The sequence below is a fragment of the Dendrobates tinctorius genome, unplaced genomic scaffold, assembly GCF_039654945.1.
Source record: "Dendrobates tinctorius isolate UK_male_01 unplaced genomic scaffold, ASM3965494v1 ptg000036l, whole genome shotgun sequence".
Taxonomy (NCBI): domain Eukaryota; kingdom Metazoa; phylum Chordata; class Amphibia; order Anura; family Dendrobatidae; genus Dendrobates; species Dendrobates tinctorius.
The window spans coordinates 760,905-786,404 of record NW_027361704.1 but is presented as its reverse complement, the minus strand read 5'-3'; the positions used below and the strand labels follow the sequence as shown (position 1 = coordinate 786,404).

The window sequence follows — 25,500 nt, the reverse complement described above, 5'->3', positions numbered from 1 at the left end:
GTGCAGCTGTTCTGCATTCTTGATCCTGGGGAAGGCAAAAAACCCACAGAGTAGAAGCCAATTTTCTCCATAGGGAACAAAAATTCCTTCCCCTAAGCTGGGTCAGCCATCTACCTATAATATTCTGTTATTCGTAACCTTCTATACTGTTACTCACAAGAAAAGCATCCATTCCTTTCTTAAATTCATTCAGTGAGTTGGCCATCACCACTTCCTCAGGAAGAAAATTCCAGAGCCTCACTGCTCTTACCGTGAAGAACCCTCTTCTATGATGGTGCAGAAATTGTCTTTCCTCCAAACGAAGAGAATGCCCCCTTGTTCTTGTCACAGTCCTTGGTACAAACAGTTCATTGGATAGATCTCTGTATTACCCTCTGATATACTTGTGCATATATATTAAGTCTCCCCTAAGTCTTCTCTTTTCTAGACTAAATAGACCTAATTTTGATAACCTTTCTGGGTATTGTAGTGAACCAACTCCATTTATTATTTTAGTAGCCCACCTTTGAACCCTTTCAAGTTCAGTAATGTCTTTCTTGAGCACCGGCGTCCAAAATTGCACACGATACTCCAAGTGTGGTCTGACTAGTGATTTGTACAGAGGGAGAATTATGTTTTCATCTCGTGTCCCCAGACCTCTTCTAATGCATCCCATGACCCTATTTGCTTTGGTGGCAGCTGCCTGACACTGGGCACTGCAATTTATTTTCTTGTTGACTAAGATGCCTTACGTCTTTTTCCATGTCTGATTTCCCCAGCAGTTTCCCATTTCGTAAGTAATTATAGCATCTGTTTCTCCTTCCCATGTGCATAACCTTACACTTATCTGTGTTAAACCTCATTTGCCATTGTTCAGCCCAGTTCTCCAATTTACTCAAATCTGTCTGTAGTTGCAAACTGTCCTCCTTTGTGTTAACTATCTTACATAGATTTGTATCATCTGCAAATACTGATATTTTACTGTGTAAGCCATCCACTAGATCATTAATAAATATATTAAATAGTAGGGGGCCCAATACAGAACCCTGTGGTACCCCACTAGTAACCCTGGCCCAATCTGAGTATGCACCATTAATAATCACTCTTTGTTTTCTATTACTAAGCCAGCTACCTACCCAACTACACACATTTTCCCCTAGCCCAAGCTTTCTCATCTTACTTACCAATCTTTTATGTGGGACAGTGTCAAATGCTTTAGAGAAGTCGAGATAAATGACATCCAATGATTCTCCTTGGTCCATTTGAGAGCTTACATCCTCATAGAAGCTGATCAGGTTAGTTTGACAGGAGCGATCCTTCATAAATTCATGTTGATATGGAGTTAAACATTTATTAACATTGAAATATTCCTTAATGGTATCCCTTAGAAACCCTTCAAAAATTTTACCCACAACAGATGTTAAGCTTACTGGCCTATGGTTTCCAGGTTCCCTTTTACACCCCTTTTTGAATATTGGTACCACATTTGCTTGCCAACAATCAAAAGGAACAGACCCTGTTTCTATAGAGTCTTTAAATATAAGGAATAGAGGCCTGTCTATCACATTACTTAACTCTCTTAATACCCGAGGGTGAATGCCATCAGGGCCTGGTGATCTGTCAATTTTAATCTTGCTAAGGCGGTTCTGCACTTCATTCTGGGTTAGGCAGATAATACTTAATGGGGAGTTTACATTATCACTCTGCATTTCCCCTGGCAAATCCTTTTCCTGTGTGAACACTGTTGAGAAAAAAGTATTTGAAACATTTGCTTTTCCCACATCGCTCTCTATGATTTCACCCTCATTGTTCTTTAAAGGGCCGACACCATCAATTTTAATATTTTTACTGTTTATATAATTAAAGAATAGTTTGGGGTTTGTTTTACTTTCCTTAGCAATGAGTCTCTCAGTTTCCACTTTTGCTAAATGTATTTGTTTTTACACATTTTATTTTTTTCTCTATAACTTTTTAATGCTGTAATTTCAGTATTGTCTTTTGCTTCCTTCCCTGCCCAGGAGATGTGGCATGCTCCGTACATGGTCAGACACAGACAATTTTTAAAACGAACTTTTGTTCTTGGGAAAATCCCTTCAATGCTTCCTCTGCCTGTAGACACGTCGCGCATTTGCCGCTGAGATTAGCCGAATGATTCACTGCGCCTGCGCGGAATTTGCGCAGGCGCAGTAAATCAGACCGCCGTCATCTTTGTGCAGACAGATAGCAGTGGTTACATTATAACTGCATGCGCTCCTGTGCTCCTCCTGTACAAAGATGGCGGCGATTAGTGAATCAATCAGATGATTCCGGCGTCGGCGTGTTCATGACGGTGTTCCACTGGTAGTACCACACAAGAGACTGCATATGGCATATACAGTGTGTGTGTGGTGCGTAAGGCATATACATTGTGTGTGTGTGTGGTGCGTACGGAATATACAATGTGTGTTTGTGTGTGTGGTGCGAACAGTGTATTCAGTGTGTGTGTGTGTATGTGTGTGTGGTGCGACGGTGTTCTGCTGGTGGTCCCGCGCAAGAAGCTGGTACCACTAGCAGTTTCCATATTGAGACACCCATCACTTGGTTGGTGAACTTCTGCCGCTTGGAATTCTGGGATCCGGAGACATCTGGACGGAAAAGAATGTGAAGACATTACAAGGTAAGTATATATTAAGATAGTTACAGTATTTTTAAATTAGAATGTTATATTATTATTTGTATTTTTATGTATTACAATTTATATATATTTATAGATATATATATATATATTTATTTATAGTACAATAACTTTTTTTTATCCACAGATGCAAGCATGTATGCACATTATCTGTTTAATGCATTTGATGCTGCTCAATCTGGATCAGTAAAGTTTGAGGTAAATTATCATCTATTTATATAATTGCCTTGCAATGTTTTCATTTCCTGTTCTGTCCAGATGACACTGTATCCCAGAATTTCTTTTGGAGGAAGTTCACTGACCACCATATTGGGACACCCAAGTGATGGGTGTCTCAATATGGAAACTGCTGCTGGTAAAAACTAAACCAAGAAAGCACAATAAATTAAACGCCTTAAAAATACCTTTTAATTCAATAATTAAAAATACCAGACAATTCTAAATCACAGGTGGAAAAGAGCCAAAGTCAGTGCCCAATATGGCAAAAGAAGCTAGATGTACTATAATAAAGGGGAAGGGGTAAGCTCACCCTAATGGGCCCTAGTATGTACCTTCCTGACTGCGGAGATTGGCACCCTAGTTGTTGACGATGTGGCGCCCCTGCTCACCTTGATAGCCCTAGAAACCCTAGACCACCCTACCAAAACAACAAACAGAATACACACAAAAAACACACACATGCAAATACACCCAAAAAAAATGTCCTAGTGGGTAAACATAAATATTTTCCTTTAGGAAAAAGGTGCTACAGTGCTGTAGACTTATCTCGAAGTAAAAAATCACTCTTAGATGAATTTATCTTAGAGTAAAAGAGACTTTGGTTGCAGCTCATATACCTTTATCTCGTAGTATAAAAATAATCATATGCTACAGAAAAAAGACAGACCATAGGGTAAATACCCACATACTGTTAGTACCTCAAAAAAGTATACAAAATGAGTCATGTATTCATAATCAGAGTACCCCAGCGTTGAACAATAACTATTAGTCAAAAAACACAGCAACCAAATTACCTTATCCCCTAATAGAGATAATCTTAATAAAACCCACCAATTAGATAGATCAGAAAAAAACAGTAAAAAATCCATAATGAATCAGGACCTAATAGTCCATCTGAGACTCATTGCAACAAAACAGTGGTAATTAACCCTAGTATGCGTGACATCAGAAATCTTCATATTAACGTATTGGGGGCCTTTTAGGCCCCCATGCAAATCATATGGAAAAACACACTTATATAACTTTTACAAGTTTATTTTAAAACTGCTAAATAAAATATGATTAGTAAACAAAAATTTAATTATAATTTTTCACTGAAAACACCAAAAAAATTTTTTTTTACAAATTTCACACAAACATATGAAAAAACGCACAAAAACACATAGAAATCTATACCAAACTAGCTGCAGCTACATTTCTATTATGTTTCTTTTCTATTATATTAGTCTTCCAAACAATTTTGACAAGTTATTTTTTCAGAAGAATATTCTTTGCAGACATTTTCCTTACAAATTGAACAAAATCTCTCAGTTTTCCTTTCTAAGTTTCTTGGACACATGAAACAGCGCTTTCTTTTTCTTTTTCCTGGCCCTGGAATCATCTGAAACTCTACGCCACACTGTTTCATTGCTTCTTTAGTTTGCTTTAGCAAGCCTTTCACGTCGCTTCGCTGTATCATGTGAGGCATTACAAGTTCATGGCAAAGGTCCTTCAAAAATAGGCGTCTCCTGTCCTTCCTCCGTGCATGGAATTCTGGATGAGTTTCTGTATAAATGATGAATGAATTTAGGGCTGCTACATCAAGCATATTTGAAAAAAGTACTACAGGCCATCGCTTTGTTTGCCTCTTGCATGAATATTCTCCCACCATCTCATCCATTTTGTCTACACCTCCTTTTGTTTTATTGTAATGCAGGATGATTTCTGGTTTTAATTTTCTGTCATTGCTGTCAATACTGCAATTGTGATGCATGGTACTGAGTAAAATCACTGATTTCTCCTTCTTCGCTTTGTAAGATACCAAAGTCGCTTTGTTATTGAATCCAAAGACACTCTGATAAAGTGCTCGCTGACGATTGTGTTTCAGGGCTTCTGGAATTTCTCGTCGGTTTGGCTTGATAGTACCAAAAAGTGTAATAGCTTTTTGAAGCAGAAAATTGCCTAGTTCAACATTGGTGAAATAATTGTCCATGGTAATGTTTCTACCTGAATTAAATATTGGAACAGCAAGAGTTTTGACAATTTCAGACCCCAGATCCTTCTGTACTGGTGCACCAACCTCTTTGCCACAGTAGATTACACCATTTATGCCATAATAATTTGCAGAATCACACATCCAGAAGATTTTTATTCCATATTTGGCTTGCTTGCTGGGCATGTATTGTATGAACTTGCAGCGTCCTCTGAACCGTACAAGTTGCTCATCTACTGTAATATTAGTACTAGGATTGTAAAGTTTGGTGCAATTTTTAATAAATATGTTCCAGATATAACTGATAGTGGCTAATTTGTCTGTTTCAAACCTCAATGCACGTGTTCGCTTATCATCAAATCGAATGTGTCTTCTAATTTCCTCATATCTGTCCACTGACATTGTCGCCTTATAGTGTGGATCAGAAAGTGGGTCCAGAAATAATTTTTGTATTGGAACATCATACGGTTTTTGACTCCCTGCCAGCAGTAAAAGTCCAATGTATGCATAAAGTTCCTCTTTTGAGATATTTTTCCAGGACTTATTTTTTGCAGAAGCGATACGTCTTCCTTCTAAGTTTTTTAGGGGAAAAGTAACTGGGACTTCCCACAGCTCCTTGAGCCTGTCTCACAATATTATGGATTGCAGTACGTCCGACTAATGTAGGATTACTGTCCCAAAAAACATTTGTTTTGGATGTATCCTGTACACTTCCGGTCATGTGACATAGTGGAATGCTGCTTGCGTTTCAAAGCCCGGAAACATAGTGGACTAAGGGAAATCAAAGACAGAACATGCGCTCCAAATAGATAATATAATAGAGCACAAAAATAAATGAAAATTACCCCAAACAATAGATAATTTATGCCATCAGCTATAGAGTAATAATTGCACAGATTAAGTCTAACATATAAATCCAGCTCACCAGGCGTAGCATTCCAACATCGGAGCACGAGACCGCTGTGTCCAAGCGTCCAATCCAAAGTAATAAAGATAAATGTCCAGCTCCACGATATAGTGAAAATGCAATTCTTTATTCACTTAATCCATACACGTGAGGTTAAAAGCCAGCATGAGGTTACAAGGCTAGCGCTCTACGCGTTTCCAGTGACTAGGCACTCTTAATCATGATAAGCAGCTTTGTTGTAAGTAGGTCTTATATACTCTATCCAGTTTACATTTCATCATTGAATTTGACTGATGACCAACGTGAGTTATTATCATTTGGTCTTTCTTTTGTTCCTAGTTGTAATTTCAATCTTTTCTCAATGATTTGTGATGTTAATAGATTCATTAGGAATATTGCTTTGAAATTGCACTTTGAAGAAAGCTCGGGTAATGCTGTGGAAAATAGTATATCTTTGGATAATGCTTATAGCAATTGTTCCTTTATGGAACAGATGTCAATCATTAACTTGCAGGCTTTACAGAATGAAAGTATGCCAAATGTTGATGCTTTTGTTTCTTCAGCAAAAAATATGAGTATTCCTAATCCAAATTACTATCCGGTCAAAGCAAGGAGACCAGTAATGGATAGGTTTCAAAATGCTGTTAAGAATGATTTGAGATTACTATCTGAAAAAACGCATGTGTGAATGCTGCCAGGAGCAATTTGAAACTATCCTCGAGAAGGGCATTGCTAGAATTAAAAGAAAATGAGAATATTATAATTAAAAACTCTGATAAGGGTGGATCAATTGTACTAATGAATAGGGATGACTATATCAACTGGGTTGAGAATATGTTGGATGATCCATTGATTTATAAACGTATATTAGAGAATCCCTCCTCTAGTATTAAAGAGTGAATTTTTCAAATTATCGATGAAGGGTTCTGTATGAGTTTCATTACCATAAAAGAGAAAGATTATCTAAAGGTTCTCAACCCAGTTACATCGACACTTTATGCGCTACCAAAAACTCACAAAAAACATTTCCTCCTCCCATGAGACCAATTTTGTCAGGGATAGGATCTGTAAGTGAGAGATTAGGAGAGTGGTTAGATCTGCTTTTACAACCTTTGGCCCAGAGGGTCCCTGGTTTTATCAGAGATAGCACAGAAGTGCTGAGCACAATGGATGGTTTAATCAGGGATACCAAATTTTCATGGATAACTACTGACTTTATTTCCCTTTACACATCGATTCCGCATAAAGTAGCAATTCATGCTTTAAAGTTCCATCTGCAAAAGTATAGTAATTTCTCGTATGACTTCCAAGATTACATTTTGGACGTCACTTTTTTATTAATTTCCAACAATTATTTCATATTTAATGAGAACTACTATATGCAAGTAAATGGCGTATCCATGGGAGCCAAATACTCCCCTTCACTGGCAAATCTTGTCATGAGTTGGTGGGAGGAGATGTATATCTATAATTTTGATAATCCCTATATTGATTGTATACAGTTTTATGGGAGATATATTGATGATATTATCATTAACTGGAAGTCTGATACAGTAACAGCTCAGGATTTCAACATGTATCTGAATTGTAATCCTCTAAATTTAAAATTTCTTACACGACACAAAAAATCTAACATTGATTTCTTGGACCTAAATTTAACTGGTATACCCAATGAGCCTGTTATCACACGCACACATCGAAAGGAGACAGCTGGGAATACGATCCTTCATGCAAAAAGTCATCACCCCAGGCATACAATTAAAAGTATCCCTGTGGGTGAAATGACACGTGCCAAAAGAAATTGTAGTTGTCCATCAGATTACAAAAAATAAGTTTATGGTATTAGGCAACGTTTGGGCAGAAGAAGTTACAATGAATGGAGTTTAGACAGAGCTGAAAAGATTGTATCTAAGAAATCTCATTTTAAAGAATCACATAATGTGTCTACAAATTCTGCCAATCCTGTAACAATGGTGTTACAATTTAGTAATCAGTTTTCAAGTATTAAAAAAATAGTTCAGGATAATTTGGCAATTCTCAAAGAAGATCCAGATACTGAGAAAGGACTAAAGAAAGGACTATAAAGAAAGGACTTAGAATAGTCTCCAGAAAGGCACCATCCATAAAAAACAGTTTATCACCGAGCTTTCTCTGCACTTCGCCCGAGCATGTAGGTAATTGGTTAAAAACGAGAGGTTTTTTCAAGTGTGCCACTAGTCAGTGTAAGATATGTACTTACACTAAGAAATGTAATAAATTTGGAGATTTTGACGATAGCAATTTATTTGAAATCAAGGATTTTATAAATTGCAACACTAAAAACGTAGTCTATATCATGGAATGTACTGTGTGCCGATTAAAATATTTGGGCAGCACAAAACGTACATTAAAAACAAGAATAAGAGAACATATCCTTGATATAGAGAGCGCTAATATGAATAGAAATATATCTCAGCTGTCTAAACATTTTGTTGAGGTTCATAATAGACAATTAGATTCATTGAAGGTATATGGGGTTGAGAAAATTCACAATCGAATTAGATGTGGTGATCTAGAATCTGTGCTCAGGAATAGGGAGGCATGGTGGATGTTCAAATTGAACACGAGTATGCCACGGGGTTTGAATAAAAGAAAAGACACCATGCTTTTCTAATAAATCAGTTTCTTCACTCCCTTTCTTGTAAAAAACTTTTAAAAAACATTTAAATAGTTGCATGCATATATATATTTTTTCATTTTGACTGTATGCACTTATTGTGTATAGAGATGAACAAGGTAGAAACAATTTACACGACTGCAACTTTTTTGCTGCATTCATTATATCTGTTATAAATTTTGCTTGTTTTAATTAGTGTTTGTCTCTATACACAAAGAAAAATGGAAAAATATTTGCCCTCCCTTATTTAGTAAAAAAAGCCTGTAGCCAAATAAAAACCACAGAAATATGTTAAAAAGCGGCAGCTTTTTATTGCTGTGTGTATTGAACCCTATTCAAATAATATTTCCTCTTTTTGCATATTTAGTACGTAGAAAATAAAAGTGTATAATTATCCAAATGATATTCCTTGTTTGCATATTTAGTGCATAGAAAATGAGAATGTGTAATTATGCTCTTTTTCAGCCATAAAAAATCCATATATAAAGAAATACCGCAGCAAGACTTTGAATGGCTGCAGAATGGCTGTTTACATATTTGATGCATAGAAAGGAAATATAAGAGTGTGACTATGTTTTTTCCAGATATAAAAAAAATCATATGTAACGAAATTCTGCAGTAATATCCTGAATGGCTGTAGTTAGAGTTGAGCGAAACGGGTCGAAAAAATTCAAAAGTCGCCGACTTTTGGCAAAGTCGGGTTTCATGAAACGAAACCCGACCCTAGGATGAGGTCGGCCACGAGGTCGGCGACTTACGCGCCAAAGTCGCGTTTCAAAAGTTTGTTTTGCGCTCTTTTTCAGCCAATCAGGATCCACGGACACTGTGGGCAACGTGATGACATAGGCACGGGTCACCACCATCTTTCAGAAGGGCATGCAAGTGATTGGCTTGCTTTGGTGGGCGTCACAGGGGGTATAAAAGGGCGTGCACGCCAACCGCCATCTTACTTCTGCCGATCTCAGCATAGGGAGAGGTTGCTGCTGATTCTGTAGGGAGAGCGTTAGGCAGGGAAGAAGACAAAAAAACTGCTTCTGCTGCTAGCGATTTGGCCTGCACAACACACCAGTCACTGTGTGTGCAGTGCAAGGGGAGGCTATATAGTGGTGTATCAGTGGTGTTGGTTGTGTCACGTCCGCCATGTCTGCCATGTCTGTTTGTCTCAAGAACTCCTGGAGCGATGTGCATGCGCATGTTTTGTCTGCTGTCCTGCATGTTCGCTAGAGCTGTGTGCAGACTCACCTCATGTCTGAGCTGCAGGATCCCTGCGTTTCTGCTCTGCCTTCTGTGATCTTCTCGTCATGTCTGGAGTCCTTGATCATGTGATGTTTCTTAAGATCCTGCACTGTCTGGTTCTGCAATCATCTCGTCATGTCTAGAATCCCGGATCATGTGTTCTTCCTAGGATCCTGCACTGGTTGGTTCGGTGATCATCTCGTCATGTCTGAAACCCTGATCATGTGACGTTTCCTAAGATCCTGCACTGTCTGGTTCTGCTATCATCTCGTCATGTCTAGAATCCCGGAAGTTCTCCCCTGGTCCTGACCTGGAGGAGGAGGTGCTATGCCCTATATCAGGCCTCCTCTTCCTATGCTCAGGGCCTGATTATTGTGTTGCTTCCCTGCAAGGCTCTGGGTCTGTGGGGTTGCTCCCTCTATTCTGTGCCCTTGCACTTTGCTCTGTAGTGCGTCTCTGCACACGCTCCGTGCTCGTATTCCGCCTCTTGTCTTGTGCCATGTCTTGTGTTGTCTCTCGTGCCATGTTTGTCTTTGCCTTGCTTTGCCTTGTAGTCCTTCTGCTGTTCTTTGTCTTAGTCTGTTTTGCTATGTCTCGCCTTAGCTATGCTTTGACTTGTAGTCCTTCCTTTGTTCTCTGCCTCGCCTGTTTTGCCATGTCTTGCTTTTGCTATGCTTTGACTTGTAGTCCTCCCTGTGTTCTTCCTTGCTATTCCTTGCTTTGTGTTCCTCCCTATGGTCTCAGTCTTTGCTTGCTCTGCCTCGCTCTCTCCTATGGTGCTCTGTAGTGCTCCCTGGCACACGCACCATTTCTCCGCTCCTTAGTGCTCGTTTCTTTGTCTAGTCCCAAGGTCTTCCCTTGGCCCGGCTCTGGGCTTCTGCCTACGCTCCGCTGCTAGACTCTGTCCTCTCTCTGACCTGGCTCTGTTTCTGCCTGTATTCCTTGCCTAGTTCCCTGCCTTGTCCTTGCATTGAACCCCGGCGTGGGTTCCCCTTGGCCGTCTCCTGTGCCGTGGTAAGTGCCACGTGTTTGTGTACAGCCATGTGTACTGGCCAGTGTGGCGTGCCCCCTGCGTGGCTCCTAGCACGCAGCCCTTCCTTGTGCCCTGGCGTGGCTCCTAGCACGCACCCTGCCTTGAACCCTGGCGTGGCTCCTAGCACGCACCCTGCCTTGAACCCTGGCGTGGCTCCTAGCATGCACCCTGCCCTGAACCTGGCGTGGCTCCTAGCACGAAGGTTCCTTTGCCCCCTCCTGTGCCTTAGTCGTGCCTCGTGCTGGCGTTACAGCCGTGTGCATTGGCCAGTGAGGTGTGCGTCCCTGCGTAGCTCCTAGCACGCAGCCCTGCTCTGAACCCTGGCGTGTCTCTACACGCACTCTGTCTTGTACCTTGGCGTGTCTCTACACGCATTCTGTCTTGTACCTTGGCGTGTCTCTACACGCACTCTGTCTTGTACCTTGGCGTGTCTCTACACGCACTCTGTCTTGTACCTTGGCGTGTCTCTACACGCACTCTGTCTTGTACCTTGGCGTGTCTCTACATGCACTCTGTCTTGTACCTTGGCGTGTCTCTACACGCACTCTGTCTTGTACCTTGTTCCTTGGCGTGTCTCTACACGCACTCTGTCTTATCCTATGCTTTGGCGTGGCTCTACACACGCACCCTGTCTCGTTTGTGAACCTTGGCGTGTCCCCTACACACGCACCTCGCTTTGAACCCTGGCGTGTCCCCTACACACGCACCTAGCCTTGAACCCTGGCGTGTCCCCTACACACGCACCTAGCCTTGGACCTTGGCGTGTTCCCTAAACACGCACCCTGCTTGGATATCTGTCGTGCCTCCTTGCCTGAACCCTGGTTTGCCTGCCGGATGCCCGGAACCTGCCGACCGTTGCCAGAGGTCCGGAACCAGATGACTGCGGCCTGATGTCCGGAGCTGACGTCCGCAGCCTGATCCCTGGACCCTGTCGGTTTGCCAGCAGTCCGGAGTCCAATGCCATCATGCCATTACCTGTGCCTAGGCGTGCCATCTGGCACGTACCATGTTATGGACCTTGGCGTGCCCACGCGCGCACCTTGCACGTTTTGCTTGTTTTCTCTGTATGTGATCTTGTGTTATTCTAATGAAGATACCTTGCACCTACGTCTAGTCTCGTCTTGCTTCCTGCTCGTCCTTGTCGTCAGACACTCGTCTAGTGTCCCCTGAGCCGGCCGTCTGGTCCCAGCAGTCGTGGTGGCTCACCCCCTTGGTCTTGCCCCTGACACTCCCTGTATAGGGGGTGGAATCTCACAAGGTCAGCTCGCCCTCGGTGGGTGGGTGCCACGACCCAGAGGGTCCACTCAAAAAATGGGCTCAGCAGGAGCTGAGTCCGTCACAGGTTGTTGGGCTGCCTTCTAAGGCTTCCTGACAGGCTGGCATTGCTGTTTACCCACTGCTCCGCAAACTGCTTTTTTAAAAGCAATCCAATCTCCCTTATCCTCTAGTCACTTTGGTCACAGCTGCGCCATCGAGCCTGTCACATAGCGCTCAGATATTCATTGGGCCTCAAACTGCTTAAGCAATCCCAATTTTTTTTTTTGTCCTGCTGAGAAGAAAAAAAAACTGCTTCTGCTGCTGATAGCAATTTGGCCTGCACAACACACCAGTCACTGTGTGTGCAGTGCAAGGGGAGGCTATATAGTGGTGTATCAGTGGTGTTGGTTGTTGGGCTGCCTTTTAAGGCTTCCTGACAGGCTGGCATTGCTGTTTACCCACTGCTCCGCAAACTGCTTTTTTAAAAGCAATCCAATCTCCCTTATCCTCTAGTCACTTTGGTCACAGCTGTGCCATTGAGCCTGTCACATAGCGCTCAGATATTCATTGGGCCTCACACAATCCAAAAGTGTCCAGTGTCCAAAAGTGTGTGCAGACATTCAAAATCTCACTTATCCTCTAGTCACTTAGGTCACAGCTGTGCCATCGAGCCTGTCACATAGCGCTCAGATATTCATTGGGCCTCACACAATCCAAAAGTGTCCAGTGTCCAAAAGTGTGTGCAGACATTCAAAATCTCACTTATCCTCTAGTCACTTAGGTCACAGCTGTGCCATCGAGCCTGTCACATAGCGCTCAGATATTCATTGGGCCTCACACAATCCAAAAGTGTCCAGTGTCCAAAAGTGTGTGCAGACATTCAAAATCTCACTTATCCTCTAGTCACTTAGGTCACAGCTGTGCCATCGAGCCTGTCACATAGCGCTCAGATATTCATTGGGCCTCACACAATCCAAAAGTGTCCAGTGTCCAAAAGTGTGTGCAGACATTCAAAATCTCACTTATCCTCTAGTCACTTAGGTCACAGCTGTGCCATCGAGCCTGTCACATAGCGCTCAGATATTCATTGGGCCTCACACAATCCAAAAGTGTCCAGTGTCCAAAAGTGTGTGCAGACATTCAAAATCTCACTTATCCTCTAGTCACTTAGGTCACAGCTGTGCCATCGAGCCTGTCACATAGCGCTGAGATATTCATTGGGCCTCACACAATCCAAAAGTGTCCAGTGTCCAAAAGTGTGTGCAGAGATTCAAAATCTCACTTATCCTCTAGTCACTTAGGTCACAGCTGTGCCATCGAGCCTGTCACATAGCGCTCAGATATTCATTGGGCCTCACACAATCCAAAAGTGTCCAGTGTCCAAAAGTGTGTGCAGACATTCAAAATCTCACTTATCCTCTAGTCACTTAGGTCACAGCTGTGCCATCGAGCCTGTCACATAGCGCTCAGATATTCATTGGGCCTCACACAATCCAAAAGTGTCCAGTGTCCAAAAGTGTGTGCAGACATTCAAAATCTCACTTATCCTCTAGTCACTTAGGTCACAGCTGTGCCATCGAGCCTGTCACATAGCGCTCAGATATTCATTGGGCCTCACACAATCCAAAAGTGTCCAGTGTCCAAAAGTGTGTGCAGAGATTCAAAATCTCACTTATCCTCTAGTCACTTAGGTCACAGCTGTGCCATCGAGCCTGTCACATAGCGCTCAGATATTCATTGGGCCTCACACAATCCAAAAGTGTCCAGTGTCCAAAAGTGTGTGCAGAGATTCAAAATCTCACTTATCCTCTAGTCACTTAGGTCACAGCTGTGCCATCGAGCCTGTCACATAGCGCTCAGATATTCATTGGGCCTCACACAATCCAAAAGTGTCCAGTGTCCAAAAGTGTGTGCAGACATTCAAAATCTCCCCTGTCCTATAGACACCTTGTACCTTGTTTTACATACTATATAGTTTGTTGGATTTTGTCTACATTTCTACCAAAAATGAGGAAGGCTGGTGGAAGAGGCCGTGGAATTGGGCGGGGGTTGGCAGCTAGTAATGATGGTGTTGGTGGTGGATCTGATGGTAGTGGCAAGAGCAAAATAGGACCGAATGCAGGAGGTGTTGAGCCTGCGTCATCGTCTGGCTACATAAGACCTCGAACGCTTAGTTTTCTAGGAGTTGGCAAACCGCTTTTAAAGCCAGAGCATCAGGAAAAAGTTTTGTCTTACATTGCTGACTCAGCCTCCAGCTCTATCGCCTCCTCTTCTTCAGTTGTAAAAAGTAAAAGCACTGAGTCGTCATTGGAGGCTCATGTTCATGAACCACACCTTTCCTTGTGTCCTTCACCCCAACCAAGATTGAAGGATGACGCAGGCCATACTACTGATTACTCCATGGAGCTGTTTTCACATACCATGCCTGGATTATCAAGTCAAATGGTGAATTACCCAGGCCAAGATGAATCTGACATGGAGTGCACTGATGCACAGCCGCTGATGGATGATTCTGCTGGTACATTCACTCAGAGCACTACATTGTCCTCGCAGTGTACAGAGCCAGATTCTGACCCTGATGAGACTCAGGTGCCCCTTCCCGCACACTATACCACCATACACGGTGACACAGAGGAAGGTGCACATGACATAGAAGAGGAGGTGATGGATGACCCAGTTGTTGACCCAGATTGGCATCCATTGGGGGAAGAGGGTGCTGCTTCCAATAGCTCAGATGAGGAGCATCCACAGCAGACATCGACATCGCAACAGCTGTTATCTGGCAGGCCCGTAGCACTCCAAAGACAGGTTCCAAACATCAAAAGAGTTGCTGGACAGCTTGTCCAGAGGGTCAAAAGATCACAGCGTGCTAGGCCGCAAAATGTCTGCCAAAGTAGGAAGAGTGCAGTGTGGCACTTTTTTTAACAAAATCCTCATGATCAGGCCAAGGTTATCTGTAAGAAGTGCGCAAAGACCTTTAGCCGAGGGAAAAATCTGAAAAATTTGAATACCAGTTGCATGCTTAGACATTTAACCAGCATGCACTTGCAAGCGTGGACACAACACCAAACCTCAAGTGCCACATGTGCAACTGATCACAACGAAGGTAGTCATCAACGCTACATTGTTTCCCCCACTGTAAGCCCACCGGTTAGCACAGCAGCAAATGTTGAGGTGTCATTGCAAGGCCACAGCAGTCAGGGAATCCCACTGTTATATCAACGAAAGACTGATTCTAGGCCATCAGAAAGAACACCAACTCCATCACCATCATCAACCCTCTCTCAGTCCGCCCTGTCCACCACTACTTCCACAATATGCAGCTCTCAAGTCCAGCTCACCCTCCCAGACACTATGAGTAGGTCAAGAAAGTACTCAGTCTCTCATCCGCGTACACTGGGTTTGAACGCCCACATTGCCAAACTAATCTCGTTTGAGATGATGCCCTTTCGGGTGGTGGAAAGCACAGCTTTCCGCGAACTCATGGCCTATGCAGTACCACGCTATGACCTACCCAGTCGCCACTTCTTCTCTCGCAAAGCCATCCCAGCCCTCCACCATCATGTGAAAAACCGCATTGTCCATGCACTCAAGCAGTCAGTGAGCGGAAAGGTGCACCTCACAACTGATGCATGGTCCAGTCGGCATGGCCAGGGCAGTTACGTGTCCATCACTGCGCACTGGGTTAATGTGGTGGATGCAGGGTCCACAGGGGACAGCGGTGGTGGGACAGTGCTGCCTAGCCCACGGTATAGGAAACAGTTGGCTGTAGGCGTTCCACCCTCCTCCTCCTCCTCCTCCAGAAGCGAAAGCTCGTCCACAGAGCGCAGTCGTACGAGCACTCCATCTGCAGCTGCCACTGTTGCACACGATGTGTCCCCCTATCGAGCAGCTAGTGGAAAGCGTCAGCAGGCTGTGTTGCAGATGATGTGTTTGGGCGACAGACATACCGCCGAGGTGCTGGCCGAGTACTTGAAGCGACAAACTGAGTCATGGCTGGGCAGTGTACATCTTGAGGCAGGCAATGTAGTTAGTGATAACGGCCGTAATTTTGTGGCAGCCATAGCCCTTTCAAAACTCAGCCACATACCTTGCTTGGCTCACACCTTGAACCTGGTGGTGCAGTGCTTCCTCAAAAATTATCCGGAGTTAACAGCCCTGCTCCATAAGGTGCGAAGACTGTGCGCGCACATCCGCCGGTCGCCTGTACACTCCGTTCGTATGCAGAAGCTGCAGCGATTGCTCCACCTTTCCAACCACCGCCTCATTATCGACATTGCAACAAGGTGGAACTCCACCCTGCACATGGTGGAGCGGCTGTGCGAGCAGAGGCAGGCCATAATGCATTTGTGGGAGGATACACGGCCAGGCCCTTTGAGAGCAGACATGGAGTTGACAGGTGTGCAGTGGTCGAAGCTGAAAGACCTTTGTAAAGTCCTTCAGTGTTTTGAGGAATGCACACGGCTGGTAAGCGCAGACGACGCCATCCTAAGCATGAGCATCCCACTTATGCGTCTGCTCATGCAAACTTTGATGCACCTTAAGGAGCAGGCGTCTGCAGCCAATGTTGATGAGGAGGAAGAGGAGGAGGGAATCCTTGATGACATTCAGCCATTGTCTGCTCAGGGACCTCTCCTGGACGAGGTGGAGGAAGAAGAGGAGGAGGAGGATGATGATGGGGATGATGACTTAGGGGAGGAGGATGCATCTCGTGGGGCAAGTGAAAATGTTGGCGTGGCAAGGTCTGGTACAGGGTTTGTGCGTGACTGGAGGGATGTGGATTTGACAGAAAGTGCTCCTCCACCCAGCACTCGCAGTGCATCATTGACACCGGGAACATTGGCCCACATGTCAGATTATGCCTTGCGGATCCTAAAAAGGGACCCCCGCATTGCCAAAATGATGAACGATGATGACTACTGGTTGGCCAGCATCCTGGATCCACGCTATAAAGGCAAATTACAAAACATCATGCCACAGGAGAACCTTGACCTAATATTGGCTAATAAACAAGCAACTCTGGTAAATCGGTTGCTTGAGGCATTCCCAGCACACAGCAGCGGTGATGGTTCTCACACGAGCCGTACGGGCCGGGGGCAGCTTGGCAGAAGTGTTTGTGGTGCACACAGCAGAAGTGGCGTTGGAGACAGGGGTTTCATGACAATGTTGTGGACTGATTTTTCAAATACCGCTCACACAACTGGTAATACTGCATCGATGGAAAGTGACAGGAGACAGCAGTTGTCAACTATGGTTACAAACTACTTTTCCTCCCATATCGATGTTCTCCCACACAGGTCATTCCCCTTTGACTATTGGGCCGCTAAACTAGACACCTGGCCTGAATTGGCCCAATATGCCTTACAGGAGCTCGCTTGCCCAGCTGCAAGTGTGCTATCGGAAAGAGTCTTCAGTGCAGCTGGATCAATCCTGACAGAAAAAAGGACCCGTCTGTCAACCCAAAATGTGGATGATCTAACCTTCATTAAAATGAACCACGCATGGGTTTCCAAGGATTTTGTCCCACCTTCCCCTGATGACACATAGGGTGACAGAAAAATGGCTTGCTTTGGTCCACCTCTTCCTGGTACTTCACCTATTTCGCCTTTTGCATTAGCTGAATGTCCAACATCAACATATGCCAATTTCTAAAACTCCCTAACTGTGCTGCCTCCCCCCCCATGGCCGGGGTCACCACCTAGCGCACGACACCGTGCGAGTGCCGTTGCCCTGGACAGGTGGGTAGGCAGACTCTTGGGCGCGGGCACTGGCACAGGGTCCCTCATAGTGCAATCAAGTGTCTCTGACGGTGGTGGTGCACACCCGCCGTCAGACACACCGCTGTACTATGAGGGGCCCAGTGCCAGTACCGACGCCCACGAGTGGGCTCCCCTTGCTTGGGCAGGGCCCCAGCATTTGCAATCTTTACCTCTCCCTGCTCCTCCGCTGTGTAATCTGGGCCGTCAAATCCATACTGTGCCTGACACCGTCTGAGCCTGCCTCCTGATGTATAGACATATATTTTGAATGTGTACGCTATCCATACATGTTATCCGGGGATACGGTACCCTTTCTAACCTTTGTGCAATCACGTGCAATCCATACTGGGCCTAACACCGTCTGAGCCTGCCTCATGCGGTATAGACATATATTTTGAATGTGTACGCTATCCATACATGTTATCCGGGGATACGGTACCCTTTCTAACCTTTGTGCAATCACGTGCAATCCATACTGGGCCTAACACCGTCTGAGCCTGCCTCATGCTGTATAGACATATATTTTGAATGTGTACGCTATCCATACATGTTATCCGGGGATACGGTACCCTTTCTAACCTTTGTGCAATCACGTGCAATCCATACTGGGCCTAACACCGTCTGAGCCTGCCTCCTGAGACATATATTTTGAATGTGTATGCTATCCATACATGTTATCTGGGGATACGGTACCCTTTCTAACCTTTGTGCAATCACGTGCAATCCATACTGGGCCTAACACCGTCTGAGCCTGCCTCATGCTGTATAGACATATATTTTGAATGTGTACGCTATCCATACATGTTATCCGGTGATACGGTACCCTTTCTAACCTTTGTGCAATCACGTGCAATCCATACTGGGCCTAACACCGTCTGAGCCTGCCTCATGCTGTATAGACATATATTTTGAATGTGTACGCTATCCATACATGTTATCCAGTGATACGGTACCCTTTCTAACCTTTGTGCAATCATGTGCAATCCATACTGGGCCTAACACCGTCTGAGCCTGCCTCATGCTGTATAGACATATATTTTGAATGTGTACGCTAACCATACATGTTATCCGGTGATACGGTACCCTTTCTAACCTTTGTGCAATCACGTGCAATCCATACTGGGCCTAACACCGTCTGAGCCTGCCTCCTGAGACATATATTTTGAATGTGTACGCTATCCATACATGTTATCCGGTGATACGGTACCCTTTCTAACCTTTGTGCAATCACGTGCAATCCATACTGGGCCTAACACCGTCTGAGCCTGCCTCCTGAGACATATATTTTGAATGTGTACGCTATCCATACATGTTATCCGGGGATACGGTACCCTTTCTAACCTTTGTGCAATCACGTGCAATCCATACTGGGCCTAACACCGTCTGAGCCTGCCTCATGCTGTATAGACATATATTTTGAATGTGTACGCTATCCATACATGTTATCCGGTGATACGGTACCCTTTCTAACCTTTGTGCAATCACGTGCAATCCATACTGGGCCTAACACCGTCTGAGCCTGCCTCATGCTGTATAGACATATATTTTGAATGTGTACGCTATCCATACATGTTATCCGGTGATACGGTACCCTTTCTAACCTTTGTGCAATCCATACTGGGCCTAACACCGTCTGAGCCTGCCTCCTGAGACATATATTTTGAATGTGTACGCTATCCATACATGTTATCTGGGGATACGGTACCCTTTCTCACCTTTGTGCAATCACTTGTAATCCATACTGTCATGATCCAGTGTTGGATCTGGCGATATTAAAAGCACAAGGTGAACTTTTTTTACTTTGGAAAGTTCCAAGGTGTCTTGACTGTCCCCGGTGGTGGTTTTGATATTGCACTTTAGGTTTTTGTGCACTTAATCAGGTATCAGGTGTTACACCCTATAAAGGTGTGCTAGAGGTGTGCAATCACGGCCTGTGATATTGTGAGTTTGTGTTCACTCTGTTTTTGGAGAGCCTGGAGGAAGGATGGAGCTGGTGAGGAGTCCTGCGCAGCTTAGCCAGGGGGGATGTGTTTCAGCTATGGTGTCTGGACGAAGGGCTGGCATGGCGTGGTGGAGTCGCAGTGATGGTGTCAGCGGGAAGTGTCTGCATGGGCTGGTGGAGTGGCGACTATGGAGAGTGGCACTCACCATGTGGGACTTGGCTGCTGAGCTGGACTCAAGCATGCTCGACTTCGTGTCAGCAGCTGAACTCATCCTTGGGACTCTGGTTCTAAGCAGCTGCAACTGGTGTTGGACTCTGCTCCAAGGTTGCACTAAGGTGAAGGATCCTGTTATGGTGATGGATCCAGGTGGAGGAGAAGATGCACTCAGGTGGAGGGCTCTGTTGCTAGGAGCGCACGCAACAGAGCAAAGCTAAGTGGTGTTTCCCCTGTATTGTCTCTTTCCTCATGTGTGTTATTAGTGGTGGGATTAGTTTCCGCACCGACCTATTCCCTAGTGAGGGTTTAGGGTCAGGGTGAGCTAGGGCGTTGAGGTACGCGTGCGGCGCCCGGTGCGAAACCGGCATAGGGAATGTTAGGAGTGCAGGGACACTGGCTCAGGGGAGCTCAGGAGGTCTCCAATTCCCTTTTCCCTATAGCAGGGCCCACCATTGTTAATGTTTCCCAGGTCCCCCTTATTATTTAAATTCGCCATACTGGAGGCGGGTTTTCCAGAATGTTTATTAACGTGTAATACCTAAATTCGTCAGGTGGAGGCGGCGTATCCACCTGCATGGTTTTATTATTTAAATTCGCCCCACTGGAGGCGGTGTATCCAGGGTCACGTGTGTCACATGGGTTCGCCTTGCGACATCATCCGCGTCCTGACACACGTGATCATGACACATACTGGGCGTGAGAACGGCTGGCGAGCTGTTAAGCAAGCTACAGCACCTGTCCAGACAAGTACAGGGATTCCCTAGCGAGGAGACTTATTTGATTGTTTTCAATGTTGGGACAGCAATTTTTGGGGAGCACTATACTCTGGAGAATGATAGATGGGGCCCACCATACACTGGAACATTCCAAAGGTGGACATCAGACACTGGAGCAGCATTTTCAGGGCCCATTATACACTAGAGCATTAGAAATGGGGCCCATTATGTTTGGAGCATTATTTGGGCCCATAAGACCCTAAAAAACCAAAAGTCGCTCAACTCTAGGCTGTAGTTCTTTGATTGCTGCGCTTTCCTGATATCCTCTAAATTAACTTTTTTCTTCTTTGCTCGGTGTAAATTCTTGTGTATAATGATTGAAGCATTTGGTCTTTCCCCAGAGAGATAGCTTTACGCAATGAACATCAACATAAATATAAGAATCAAGAAATATAAAGAAAATAAAATTAAAACGATAACATCGTAATTTTAAATATCTTTAATAATATCAAATTACGTAATTGCACATCTTGTCATATGCAATTGTGATATTCTGTAAAGAAAATCTCTTTTATTCAGTTTGTTTAATGTTTTTTTCTTTTATGTGTCAAACTAATTATTTTACCGGTGTGTAGACCGGATACAGTATAAAAGACCTACTTACAACAAAGCTGCGTATCATCATTATGAGTGCCTAGTCACTTGAAAGGCGTAGAACGCTAGCCTTGTAACCTCATGCTGGCTTTTAACCTCACGTGTATGGATTAAGTGAATAAAGAATTGCATTTCAACTGTAAAGCGCTGCGGAATATGTTGTCGCTATATAAATAAAGATTATTATTATTATTTTCACTATATCGTGGAGCTGGTCAGATTAAGTCTACCATATAGGGTATAATAATCAAATACACACATATCCCATTCATTGATGGAAATTTATATACCCTGGACAGAGTATGATGAAGAATCTTGGCCCCATCGTGTAGTACAGTAAAACACATCCGTGTATCCAAAAAACTGCTGTTGGTACAAACCTATTGCACAGTACCACCAGCAGAACACTGTCGCACCACACACACAAACATACACTCTATACACCATATGCAACATTCACACACACTCACACAATCACAATCCCACACTCTCACACACACTCGTATACTTACACACACTCACACTCTCACACTTCAGTCACACTCACACACTCACATTCACACTCACTCACACACTGACACACCCTCTTGCGTGGTACCACCAGCAGAACACCGTCGCACTGCGCTGCATCGATTTTGATAAAATTTGCAAAAAACTTTATTTGCATCAATTTTGATCAAATCTTGACAAAAAAAAGAAATAAAAGCAATGTGTGTATAAGTAATGAAAAGTATGGAATCACACTCTCATTTCTTTTATCCAAAGCCTGAAGTAAGTTTGAAAGCTATAAGAAATATAAAGACAAGATATAGAAATTTCCTTTCTGACGGATTCACTTCTGGCTTTGTCTCAAATAATTGCATGAAAAGCTGCCATAAGAAATGCAGGTCTGATGCCATCCTTAGGACCCCTTCATACGTCCATTTTTTTGCGTCTATATGCGGTCCTTTTTAGGGTACATGCCCACGATACAGAACTAGCAGCGCTTTGGAAACAGCGTATGTTCGCTGCATCCAAAGCGCTGTCTTATATTAAATGCAAGTAAATCTGCATGTGTTTACTGGATCATGTTGGCTGACCGCATTCATAGAATAATAGAATCATAGAATCGTAGAGTTGGAAGGGACCTCCTGGGCCATCTGGTCCAACCCCCTGCTCAATGCAGGATTCGCTAAATCATTCCAGACAGATGTCTGTCCAGCCTCTGTTTGAAGACTTCTATTGAAGAAGAACTCACCACCTCTCGTGGCAGCCTGTTCCACTCATTGATCACTCTAACTGTCAAAAAGTTTTTTCCAATATCTAATCTGTGTCTCCTCCCATTCAGTTTCATCGCATTGCTTCTAGTCTTTCCTTGTGCAAATGAGAATAAAGATGATCCTTCTACAATGTGACAGCCCTTGAGATATTTGTAGACAGCTATTAAGTCTCCTTTCAGTCTTCTCTTCTGCAAGCTAAACATTCTCAAATCCTGCCACCTTTCCTCATAAGACAGGGTTTGCAGACCAGTCACCATTCTGGTCACTCTTTTCTGAATTTGCTCCAATTTGCTGATGTGTTTTTTAAAGTGTGGTGCCCAAAACTGGACACAGTATTCAAGATGAAGTCTGACCAAAGAGGAGTAGAGGGCAATAATGACTTAACGTGATCTTGACTGTATGCTTCTGTTAATACATCCTAGAATTGCATTTGCCTTTTTTGCTGCTGCATCACACTGTTGACTCATACGTAGTCTGTGATCTATTAGTATACCCAAGTCTTTTTCACATGTGCTGTTGCTTAGACCTATTTCTCCCATTCTGTATATCTTTTTTCATTTTTATTGCCCAGATGTAGTACTTTGCATTTTTCCCTGTTAAAAACCATTCTGTTAGTTGCTGCCCACTGCTCCAGTTTTTTTTTTATATCTTTTTGAATCCTCTCTCTCTTCTCTAGTATTAGCTATCCCTCCTATCTTTGTGTCATCAGCAAATTTAATCAGTTTACCCTCAATTCCTTCATCTAAATCATGGATAAAGATGTTGAACAATACAGGGCCCAGGACAGAGCCCTGTGGTACCCAACTTAAGACATTCTTCCAACTGGATGTGCAGCCATTTACGACCACTCTTTGGGTCCGATCACTAGAGATGAGCGACTTTGCCTTTTTTCGGGTCGAGTCGGGTTTCATAAAACCCGACTTTCACAAAAGTCGGGTCAAACGAAATCGTCCGACTATAGGGAAAAGTCGGAGGCTGACTGAAACACGAAACCCAATGCAAGTCAATGGGGAAGCAAAGGGAGTGGAAGACAGTAAACACACCTGCAATGCCCATTTCAATGCCAAAAACATCAATTCTTATAACTTCTTATAACTGAAGCTGGTCAACCCTAATTTAATTCCTAATAATAGTTACGCATTGAAAACTGGGGGTTATTTGGTTAAAGTTGTGGGGGTGTTGGGCTGGCTCCAGGGGTCGTGTGCCCTGGGCCAAAGAGTGTCAGTGCCCCCCTTTAACACATACCACAACTCATGATGCTCCGATACGCCACAGAAATATAGGTATAGTGCAATGACACATACTTCACTGCTTACATGACATGACTGATTTATTTTAAATTGTAAAATAGCTCAAAAACAGGACAGTATATTACTCCATATAGTGTTATGGCCACCACATTGTGCGCCATACAGAATAATAAGCCCCATATATTTCTTCATACCAAATAATTAGTCACATATAATGTTCCATACAGTATATGATGAGCTCCACATAATGCTCCATATATAATGGGCCCCATTTGTAATGCTCCAGTGTATAATGGGCTCCTTAGATGCTGCTCCAGTGTCTGATCTGCCCCATTTACAATGCTCCAGTACATGATGGGCCTCATGGATGACGCTCCAGTGTATCATGGGCCCTAATAATGCTCCATATATAATGGGCCCCATTTGTAATGCTCCAGTGTATAATGGGCCCCTTAGATGCTGCTCCAGTGTCTGATCTGCCCCATTTACAATGCTCCAGTACATGATGGGCCTCATGGATGATGCTCCAGTGTATCATGGGCCCTAATAATGCTCCATATATAATGGGCCCCATTTGTAATGCTCCAGTGTATAATGGGCCCCTTAGATGCTGCTCCAGTGTCTGATCTGCCCCATTTACAATGCTCCAGTACATGATGGGCCTCATGGATGATGCTCCAGTGTATGATGGGCTCGAATAATGCTCCATATATAATGGGCCCCATTTGTACTGCTCCAGTGTATAATGGGCCCCTTAGATGCTGCTCCAGTGTCTGATCTGCCCCATTTACATTGCTCCAGTACATGATGGGCCCTATTTTTAATTAACCCAGGCATGGTGTGTGAAAAGAGCTCCATGGAGTAATCTGAAGTGTGTGCTTCCACATCCTTCACTTTTGGTGTGGGTGAAGGACACAAGGAAAGGGGTCGCTCCTGACCAGAAGCCTGCAGTTACGACTCAGCACTTGCATTTTTTACAACTTCAGAAGAGGAGGCGATAGAGCTGGAGGCTGTTTCAGCAATGTAAGCCCCAAACAGTTCCTGATACTCCAAATTTAAAAGCAGTCTACCTACTCCCAGAAAAGGGAGCCTTACAGGCCTTCCAGAGATACACCATGACGCTGTCTCAGCACCTCCTGCCTTAGCTGCTATTGTGTTTTTGGCAGATGCACCACCACCACCATCAGTACCAGGTGGCCCTCCATGCCCACATCCGCGTCCTCTTCCATCCTACTTCCTCATGTTTTGGAAAATGGACCCAAAATACCAGCAGATATATGGTACTGTATCAGAAGCGTACAGCTCTATACAGTCTATGCATAACAGTAAATCTCTGTATATATTTCATGAGGCATAGACGCTCACAGGCTCAGTATGGATTACTCAATAAAATAACAAGTTGAAAAAGGGTACAGTATCACCAGATACAAGGTATATATAGTGTAGTGTAAACATTCTGATTCTCTGTATACATTTCAGGAGGCAGACACAAACGCTCTCAGGCCCAGTATGGATTACACAAGAATATGAAAAGCTGTAAATGCGTTATGTAACACAAACATACAGCTGTATACAGTGTTGGGGTAATCTTAAAGTTCCAAATATATTGCCGGAGTAACAGACAGATGTTTACAGGCTCAATATGGATTACACCAGAATCTAAATAGCTAAAAAGGTTACTGTATCAGAAGCGTTCTGCTGTATACAGTGTTGGCAAAGTTGAAAATATCGGTATATATTTCCATAGTCACCCTCAGACGCTCACTCAGT

The 25,500-nt window shown here is 43.8% G+C and overlaps 1 protein-coding gene across 3 annotated transcripts in view; it reads left to right on the top strand.

Annotated features, from left to right (window-relative positions):
* Nucleotides 1-25,500, top strand: part of LOC141087864 (A-type potassium channel modulatory protein KCNIP1-like) — a 1,937,055-nt gene that overhangs the window by 1,202,981 nt on the left and 708,574 nt on the right. For all 3 annotated transcript variants that reach the window (XM_073573691.1, XM_073573690.1, XM_073573689.1), the window contains one exon: nucleotides 2,781-2,851. In XM_073573691.1, coding sequence (XP_073429792.1) covers nucleotides 2,781-2,851 — 71 coding nt within the window. The remainder of the gene's footprint in view (nucleotides 1-2,780; nucleotides 2,852-25,500) is intronic.